Below are 10,874 nucleotides of genomic sequence, written 5' to 3' on the forward strand. Positions count from 1 at the left end.
TAATATGGACTTATTGAAAAGTCTATGTACGTTGTACCAAAAAAGAAACATAATAAAATAAAACAGCTAAACAATTAGAAGATCAAATTCTAAATCATCACATTAAATACTCATGTATTTAAGGTAACACAATTAATATTAATCACATCAAAGAAAAAAACAAATTAAACAACACATCTAACCACTTGTTTCATCTTCACACAAGATTAAAATCCATAAAAAAAATTATTTTTGAACGGAAAAAAAACGTTCCGAAAAAAAATAATCAGTAACTGTATGAATTTCCAGTAAAATCAACGTTTTAAAACATGTATGATTAACGATTGACACTGAAAATTCATATGTAAGTGTTAATTAATAACAAAAACTTCATATCAATCTGGATTCTTACAAGCATAAATCAACAAAGAAGCACCAACTTTTTCTTGTTCTTTCTCCAAGTTCTTCTCTTCGAACCACAATCTGCTATCAAATCCACTTCTTGGTCTAAACAAGAAAATCCCACCTTTTTTTCTTGATTTCATATTCGAATCTGAATCAAAAAACCACCCATGAACATCCCACATCAAATCCACAAGATTTCCATCCAAAAACATCGTTTGATTACCACGAAAATTCCATCTTAATCGCTTCACTTGAATGACATTCTTTCTGTCGATAGAAACACACAAACTCAATGAATTTCTACCTCTTCGATCATCTGCTATGCATGTGATCGTTATATCATGCCATGTTCCCGTTTCAAAAAACTTCGCCCTCGTTGAATACTCAGCGTTTCCATAAAACCTCTCACTACGAGACACCAACGAAGATTTAGCAAAAGGGTAATCGAAAACAAGCTTCTTCAGCTCCAAATCTTCAATGTCGCCAATGGAAATCATCTCAGAGTTGACCAAAACTGCAAGAAAGTACCCTTTGACCGGTTCAGGACCTATTTCATAGGTGGCTTTCGAGAGATCCCAAATGAGTTCAATCTTTGAATCAAAAGGTTCAAGCTTTTTTGACCCTTTGATCTTTCTCAAACAAAAGGATTTAGAAGAGTTAGAATGGGGTTCGTTGATGGAGATTGTGAAGGCGAAGTCAATGTTGTGAGTTGACCATGTGAGTGTGATGAACAGAAGGTTTTGTGAAGAGAGTTTGACTTTGTAGAGGATTGAAACTTCATCTTGGATTGCAGGATTGAAGGTTGGAGAGATGTAAATATTGTTTGAATTCCCAGAACAATACGAATCTGAAACCTTGATTGCATGTTCACTATAGCAAGTCGCTAAATTTCTCATTTTTAAACTCATATACTATAGAGTATAAAGTATAAACCCACAAAAAAGATTCAACCCCAGATATAATCAATCATCATATATCGATAAGTTTCTTCTTGGATGAGAGAGAAAGAGAGGGAGAGAGATGAAGAAGATGCTATGTTTATAGAGAAAACTACAAAGAAGATGTTCTTTTTGTCATCTTTCGAGGAAGAAAACAAAGATGGTGAATGAATCTTGTTCTCTGTATATATATACACATATATAATAATATATATTCGTTGCCTAGGGTTAAAGAAAATGGAGAGCTTGAAGGTTATGGAATGCGAGATTGATTCATCTTTGTGAGTGTTATGTCATATGAACTGTCTTATTCTATTGTAACTGAAAACTAGAGAGAGAGAGAGAGAGAGAGAGAGAGAGAGAGAGAGAGAGAGAGAGAGAGAGTTAATGGCCAGCACACCTGTGCATTAAACGAGGATTCCAAAATTCACTCTCTTTAAATTGGTTATTACTATTACCATACAAAATTTTACTAAATACAGACTTAAGACTTTAATACTACGTACCTAAAAACTTAAATTTACCCTGGATTTAGCTATTTAGAGCCTGGAAGATATTTCAGTTGTAACCATGTGGAGAAGAATGGGCAAACTGAAGAGTTTTTTGTTGATTAAAAAAACTTAAAAAAAAAAAAAAAAAGAGAAGGTAAAAAAAAAACAGAGTACTGTTTTGACTTGTACTGTAGTTTGACTTGTTGGATCTGAAGACTTGGTTGCTCAACTAACTAAAGATTAATGTGCCTAAGTTATTGTATTTTATAAAAAAAATTCCATTATTTTATATAAATTAGTTGAAAAATGTTTTATAACCATAAAAAAATCTTAGCAATCTAGCAATGTAAAGTTATTGTATTTTATAAATAGATGATTTATTTCTATATCGGTACAATCAGAAAATAAAAAACTTGAAAATAGCTTCTTCTAATCCGTAAAATATTTGGAACAATAGATAAAAATAATATAAACGTGTCGAACAAATTTTCCATGAGTGGTAATGCCGTACAGTAAAGGAAGATATTTCATCTCGTATTGGACAAAATTGCAAAAATGATCACTGTAGTTGCTTAAATTATGTAGTTTTAATTCAAAACGAAATGTTAGTGCACCACTCGTCCAATTTTAGATCTTTCTATTGTTTTTAGGCCATATACTCTTGAAAAGACGATTTTGCACTTATAACTTATATTTTTAATTTTCTTTAATTGCTGAAACATATATGTTAAATTAATATATATATATATATATATATATATATATATATATATATATATATATATATATATATATATATATATATATATATAACTTAAAAAAAAGATCTGCCCACCATTTCTCTTTCACCCTCTCAACAAAAACACATACACACACAGTCTCTCTCTCTCTCTCTCTCTCAAGAAAGAAAGAACATATCACCACTAGTGGTCGTCACCATCACCACCGATTGGTACCACCATTCGCCACCATCACCATTGACTGCCACCATTGTCCACCATAAACATCCAATCCCACCATCACCCCCATCTTTCCTTCCTCATGCTGGATAACACTTCCCCATCAACACGACCCTTCTAATCGATTTGGTTCTAATTTGGAGTTGTTGTTCATTAATATGCAAGAGAAGGAGAAAAGATTGTGATGAATATCATATAGTGTGACATCCCTAAAATTTCGGTCAGAAAAGACTGATTTCATTTATGTTTTTTTTTTTAATAATAATAATTTCAGAGTAAATCCTTTTGATTTAAAAGACTTGTGGAATTTGTTCCCAAAAACAAAATAGGATAAAATAATATTTATCAAAGCATTTCATCAAGAGATGCATTTTCATTATATAATCAAAACAAGGGATGTCATGTTCCGATACAGACCATAAAGCATAAACGATAACATTACAAGTCATTCAACAAATATATACATATACAAACTTGTAAACAAAACAACTTGATGATTCATCCATCTTATGCCTTTGCGTCATTTCCTGTAATACAAATAAAACTGAGTGGGTCAGGCTTGGAAGCCTAGTGAGCATATTGGGTTTTCAATCTACAATAAATAATTATATTTAATTTTCACCAACCAACAATAACCCGATTACCCGTTCCCGTTATCCTCACTTTATGTTCCTAAAACAACATCTATCTCAAGGGACCTAATCTAGGATTTTCATCGGGACGGACATTACTGCTAAGGGGTTTCCTCAATAGTAGATATCCTAAAGGCAACCATGAGGGGGATAGAGTACACCGGTGAACACATCGTTCACAACACCTACAGGTTATGAATCTGCTAGCGTTCCACTGGACTGTCTAGAAAGAGTCCGTGGTCATCATCCATACTCCGCTAGATGACTAGGTCAACATCAACAACATCGATGCCTCTCATCTATTTATCACACATCAACTATCTACCCATGTTCTACCCAACATATTAGTAGATAAAAATATATATTTTTATACATAGTTTAAAATCTGTATAACATGTTCAATCAATACATATCCCACATAATATATGAGGCATACACACATAACACATATTTCATAGAGAATAAATCAGATCTATGAGATAGAAGAAAGTGAAGATACATTCACACATATAACAACAAAATATACGCATAACACGTATTTTATATAAAATACTTCATAATTATGCGTTAGAGGAAAGTAACTAGACACTCACTTGATTAGAAGATGATCGGACAGCACTATGACTTGCAGAAGTAGTATTCTTCGGTAGATCTGGAAGATCTTCACAAAAACCGGGCTCCTCGTGGGTAGAGCTTCGGCTCAGGAATGTTACTTCTCGGGATCTTCGGGGCTTTGGGACTTGCTTCGGGGCTCAGGATTAATACCGGGGCTTCGAGATATTTCTAGCACGTAAAACGATGAAAAACGGGGGAGAGAGGAGAGAATTTGGCAAAAGAAGTCGGCTGCCCTCGCATGCCTTTTATAGAGGCTGAGCCTTGCACGTACGCTGGGCGTACTCAATTACGCGGGGCGTACGTGACCAAAACTACATGCGTCATCGGATCACTCGAGTCCGAGGCGGTGCATGCATCGGGGTACGCTGGGCGTACTCAACTACGCTGGGCGTAATTCGGATTGGGTAGATGACTCCTTTGGATATACATCCGAATTAAAGATTAACTAATAAATATTAATCATTTAAAAACTTTGGAATTCATATCTTCTTCATACTAAATCCGTTTTCGACGTTCTTTATATCCACACGTAGCTGAGACTACGCTCTACAACTTTTGTTAAGACTCCGTCGACTAATTTTGAATTTTATTTTTATTATTTATTTTTAGTAGACCGGGATAGGAACACTCCGTTATAATTCATAACTTCTTCATCTGACATCCGTTTTCGTCTGTCTTTTCACCAATGCGCTACTATCAACGAGATCTTCGATTCTCATTTAGATTGTTTCAACCAACAATCACTTGATCTCGAATTGAGTATTCGGGCTGCATACTGCTAAGCTGAAACTTAAAAAAATCATAACTTCCTCATACGAAGTCAGATTTGGGCATTCTTTTATGCACGCTCACGGTTTAACGAACTCTATAACATTCGTTTAGATCACTAATGCTAAATATCGCTCTAACGTAAATTTCACTTTTTACGTCATTTAGCATTGCCGGTTCTGTCGCGAAATTTCGACAGGTCATAACTTCTTCGTTATAACTCGGATTTTGACATTCTTTATATATTAGGAAACCTCATTTCAACTACTATAACATTATCCATAGATATCGAGCTTATCTAACATTTCATTTTGACGCTTATTTTTATTCTTAATTCAATTAAATCACACAGTTAAGCACAAAAAACATAATACTAAAATAATACATATCTATTATTTCAAAACGGGTTACAAAGGTTAACCTAGACTATTATATCAACATTAATGACAAGTCCAGAAACACAGGCGTTACATATAGGAGAAAATGTAAAAGAACAGATAGTTTTGTGAGGCGTTGAAGAAGAAGAAGAAGAAGAAGAAGAAGAAGAAGAAGAAGAAAAAAGAAGAAACAGAAACAGAGTGTGTGGGTCAGCCAAAGGTGAGTCGTTTTCAATGGTATAAATTTATTTGTCTCTTTGTCAATTCATCGAACACCTTATGTACTTAACAACCTTCAACACTTGTGAAAGCAATTCATCATCAAAATCATTCCTTCTTCCAAGATCGCATTTTTTCCCCTCTGTGATTTCTTCTAAGCAATACCAAAATCATAAATTCCTCAAGTCACCTTAATCACCCACAATCGAACACCATCCTTCACCCCTTTCCCGAACCACCAGATGTCACCCTTAAATCGGATCCTTGAGAGCTGCAATCAAAAATACATACACACACAGAAACTTTCAATCGATTTCAAAAAGTGTAAGTGTGTGTGTGTGTGAATCCTTACTAAAGGGATGATGAGCTAAGAATTCTTCCAAATATGCAGATTCTTCGAGACCGGTGACTCTTTGTGGGGTTTTCTTCCCTGTCTTCGACATCGATCTGAGAGATGCAAAGCAGCAGAATCGATGACCTTGGTTGGCTCGAAGAAATAAGAACATATGCAATATCCAACGATGAAACTCGAAGGAAAGGTGGACAGAAGAATGGTCTGGTGGAACAAGGCAGGCAAGTGGGGGTTCGGTAGAGTTTGCTCGATGGGAGGAGAAGAGAATTGTGAGAGATGAGGCTGTTATGATGGGAGAGAGAGAGAGAGTGTGTGTGTGTGTGTATGTGTGTATGTCTGATGTGTGTGAAACAAACTAGTTTTAATCCTACTAACTTAGACACAAAATAAACACACGAAATGCAGTGTACCTATCGATTAGTAATATAGTTCAAGCAAGTAGGGTATCGAACACAGGGAATGGTAAACAATTAGAATAAATGCTAATATTATCTAAATAAAACAAGTAAAAAAAAGAGTTTTCTCTAGTTTTGCAAGACTAGAAACTTAAATACTTTACTAACACGCAAACTAAGCAACTAATAGCTAAGAAAACAAAGATCAACTAAATTCAATGATTAAAAAGGCCTTCTGTTTAGGTTCGAATCATTTGTTCCCATGAATGATTTTATGGTAAATATATCAGATTAATTCTTCATTGGTTACCGACTAAAGTGATTAGATTCACAATCGCTATAGCTAATCCTTAGAAAACAGATTAATTCAAGCAATGACCAGTTGTCTAAATTAATGAATTTCCAAGTTTGTTGATTCGGGTTTAGAAAGACTTGTAATTAGCTAATCAAATTGGTTATTCAATTAACCTCTTGTTGATGGTGTATCACACAAGCTCACACATTAACTTACCTATCTTCTAGTTAATTCTAGTTTCACATTCGTTATTCCTAGACATACAACTATGTGGTCACGTAAATCATATGAAATTAGCAACTAAGAGATGTTCATACAACTTAATTACTGACTTATTAACAGAAGAATAGTTATTGTTAACACATAAGGTTCTTTAACAAGCTTAATAAAACATAATCACCAATTAAAATTAATCCTAATCAAATAATCAATCCATGTTCACAAATTCAATTACCTAAACAAAAGTTATGACTTTTTAGCTCATGATTACAGCATAAACAAGCACAAAAACGAAATCAATTGGTAAAAACATAGTTCAAACAAGAGATTAGGTAAGAGTAAACTTGATTTTGACTTGATTCTCCTTAAAATTGAATGTAGGGTTGATTCCCTTGCTTCCCACGCTCCAGCAACACCTTTAGTCGACAATTGGCCTCCAAGGGTTCATCTATATGCTATGATATCGATCTGAAAGTCCCTTTATATAGATTTTCACAAAACAGAGGCTACTCGGCGAGTCCATCACTTAAAACCCGTGTACGGCAAGTCAGCGCGTCCAGAATCGCGAAACTTCTGACCAACTCGGCGAGTAATCGACCCTACTCGCCGAGTACGTTTGGAATCAACATTTTCTCAAAACACGAAAGTCGTCCGAAATTGTGTCTACTTTTCAGAACATTTTGAATCTCGTCAATCGGAGTTACGGTTCATGAGATATGGCCAAAACACTGACGAGGGGTCAAGCTGTCCAGCAACATCCTTCTTTCTTCAACATCCAAGATCCAAGCGTCCAATAGCTAGTTCCGCTTCATTTTCCTTTCGAGCATGTCTTTGTTGCTGAAAATGAAATATTTAACCTAATTAAGCACCTTTTGTTCATTAAATGAGACAAAATCAACATAAAGTATTAAGATCATGCATGAATTTTATAACTAAATATGCCCATACCAATGTCTGTGTGTGGTCGGTTTATTTTGTTTTTTTTTATTTTATTATAAGAATAAGAAAATAAATAAAAGAAATTAAAGTATAATTATTTAAGGGGCATATTAGTCATTTTAGGTGGGATGTGGACCAAAAACACAAGAAAATACAACCATAGGGATCAAAACCACACAATATATATAAAATTGGATCAGTGGTGCACAAATATTTCGTTTTGGACCAAAACTACAAAATTTTTCCAATCACAAGGATATTGTTGCAATTTTGTCTCTGGTATTGATACGTGTGATTTTACATAAAATATAACTAAAAAAAGTAATGGTAAAACCATATTTGTATATTAGCACATAAAATCTTATTATTCAAATAGGATTAGTGTCTTGTTTGGACATGTTTAACAAAAGTATCTAAAAATTAGTATAAGATAGTTGGAAGTTGTAGTTGAAAAATATAGTTGTAGTTGAGAAATGACGGTATAACCTTTTCTATACTTATTTGGCAAAAAGCAACTTTAAACTTTTGAAATATATAAAATTATATAGTAAAAGAAAACAACCCTTTAAAAAGATGAATATATAAGTTATATTTTTATGACATTCTTGTAAATTATCGGATAGAAAGTTTTTTTTAACGTCACTTTAAGTATTTTTAGATAAAACTTTTCGTTTAAAATAAAGCTAAAAACATATGTTCTTCAAAGCTTTCAAAATCAGCTTTTATATATGTTCTATTTAATTTCTTTTAACCAACAAATATTTTTAAGCTAACATCTAATTCTAATGAGACTAAAACCTCAAAGATATAGGGCATCATGTGATATCTTTGAGCTAGAAGTCCTTTAATATATGATATCTTTGAGCTAGAAGTCCTTTAATATATGTTCTATTTAAACGAGGACAATAATTAATCATTGAGCTATATGTGCATTTTTTTTTTGTAGTTAATACAAGGAAAAACTTGTTAATATCTATATTATTATGAATTCACTCTCATTTACTTTTTTTACTTTCACAAATATTTTTTTTTTTCTAAAAAAATTGAATATAATTTATCCAATCAATGCTTTTTTAAGAAGTTATGTAACAAAAAAAAAAAAAAGAAAAAAGAAACATGGCCTACATAAAATGTATATGTATACATATATGTATGTGTATGATGCCAAATGCATGTGCAAAGTGAAGGATTCACATAAAGGAGTAAATGAGACACACTTAATTGTTCGACGAGTTGCGGAGATGGACCCCCAAGAATTTAAAAATTGATGGCAAAAGCCAACAACCACGACAAATAAAACTATCCTTATCTATTTTTGTTTATCGTTATTTCTTTTTAATATTCTATATTTTATTTAAGAAAAGAATATTACAACGATTAATGTTATGATGAAGTTTTCTTATAACCTGTATACTGACATTTTCCATCGCAGGTTTGGCCGTTTTACAAATCGCATCACTAAAGTTGTCGTATCCATCAATTTGAGTCGTCTATCCTGTCGATCACATTCTTAACTTCTTTTCTAATGATACACGTTAGGATTTCATCCATGACACCCATGTTGGTGCCTTCTTTTCTAATAATACTTTCAAGTTGCATTGAATGCATATGTTTGCACCACACTGTTACATGTAATGCTTGTGTAAAACAACGGTCGGAGATGTAGTTGGCAAACTCAACTAGTAATCATCTTATCAAATTGGACATACGCTAATTGTTTGGATTCAATGTTTTAATGATTAACAAACACATACGATTCTAATAGTAGATGAGAATTTTGCCTCCAGGATAGGAGCTTGTGGTTGAGGTGTGAACTTTCATAAGGTCTACGTTTCAAACTCTGGCATTGTAAAAATATTGTTAGTATTTCGAAATTGATTTTCACGTAGGTCTTGAGTTGGATTTATGTAAGTCACTAGATGATGTGGTTATAATTGTTTTTATAGTAAATGAAAATTAAGGTCGATTTTTTGTTCATACGTTTGTTATTAACAAGTGAATTAAAAATTATTTTTTTTATTAATTTCTCCTTGAATAAATTTGTATGGGATTTATATCATTCGAATCAAGTTCAACACGAACTCAAATTACAGGGACGAACTTACGAACTCAACAAAATTTAATTTATCATACATTTGAAGATTTGTCATAGTGTCGATATTAGAGTTATGAGACGCATTCGTCTTTGGTTTGCGCCACCTTTGGGTGGCGCCAATTGAAGAATAAGTTGGAGTCGAAATCAAAATCAAAGATGAATATTCAAAGCTTGGATTCGCCATGGGTCAAACAGAAAAGGTTCAAATTTCATAACTTATATCATTACTTCAAACAAAAATGAAAGAAATCAAAATCAAAGATGGAGATTCAAAGTTTGGATTTGTTAGCGGTCTATATCACTAAATTGTGGATTGCACATTGAGAAACAATGTGAAAAAAAACATATGCATCAATCAAATACATATATTTTTTTCTTTAAAAAAAAAGGTTCACATGTATAGTACATTCGTTTACTGTAAATTAGTAAGCATGATTTGGTAATTAACTTAAGCATATGACATATTATATAATTATCTAATTAGTATTTGATATAAATAATTAACAAGTTTCTTAATGTCAAATGTATAAAGCTTATTACTAGACATTAAAGTTATAAAAAAAAAAAATTTCAAGTAAACATATGTATTGGATTGATGCATGTGTTTTTTTTGATTTTTGGATCAACATTATATAAATTTTTTACTCAATTTTATACATACTTTTTCATACGACCTTGTAACAAGGTCAGTTTTTTCTAAATTGTAGTACTTTGTGTGAGTTTTATTTCAAACTTACAAAACATCTTAATCTATTAAGAATTGATCGAATTATACACCTCTAAACAAGAGTTTCTGGGTTTTTTGCTATTCGTTTCACCATTTTATAAATTTTTTATTCAACTTTCTATAATTTTTTTACTCAACTTTGAGCATTCATAACTTCGTCATATAACCTCGGAACAATGTTGTTATTTTTCTGGATTTAGAGTACTCTATGTGGGCTTCATTTTAAGCTCAAAAAACTTCTTAATCAATTAATAATTCACCTACTTATACAATTCTAAACATGGTTCATTGGGTTTTTTGGTTTTTATTTCAACAATTTATAGATATTTTATTCAACTTTGAACATACATAACTTCTTTATATGACCTTGGAACAAGGTCATCTTTTTGTAGATTGTAGTGCTCTGTGTGAGTTTCATTTTAAGCTCAAAAAATATCTTAATTTGTTAAGAATTCACATACTTATCAAG

General features: G+C 32.5%; 1 protein-coding gene across 1 annotated transcript; it reads right to left on the bottom strand.

The window, feature by feature from the left end:
• Positions 1-374: 374 nt before the first annotated feature.
• On the bottom strand, positions 375-1,280 carry LOC145029650 (uncharacterized). Its single transcript, XM_078978143.1, has one exon. The coding sequence runs from the start codon at positions 1,278-1,280 to the stop codon at positions 375-377; it is 906 nt and encodes a 301-aa protein (XP_078834269.1).
• Between the last annotated feature and the right edge of the window lie 9,594 nt (positions 1,281-10,874).

This window comes from Lactuca saligna, chromosome 2 (assembly GCF_052625555.1).
Source record: "Lactuca saligna cultivar CGN05327 chromosome 2, ASM5262555v1, whole genome shotgun sequence".
Taxonomy (NCBI): Eukaryota; Viridiplantae; Streptophyta; class Magnoliopsida; order Asterales; family Asteraceae; genus Lactuca; species Lactuca saligna.

Bases quoted from the DNA above. Each gene is read 5' to 3' on its own strand.
- LOC145029650 (XM_078978143.1), bottom strand. From the start codon at position 1,280: ATGAGAAATTTAGCGACTTGCTATAGTGAACATGCAATCAAGGTTTCA.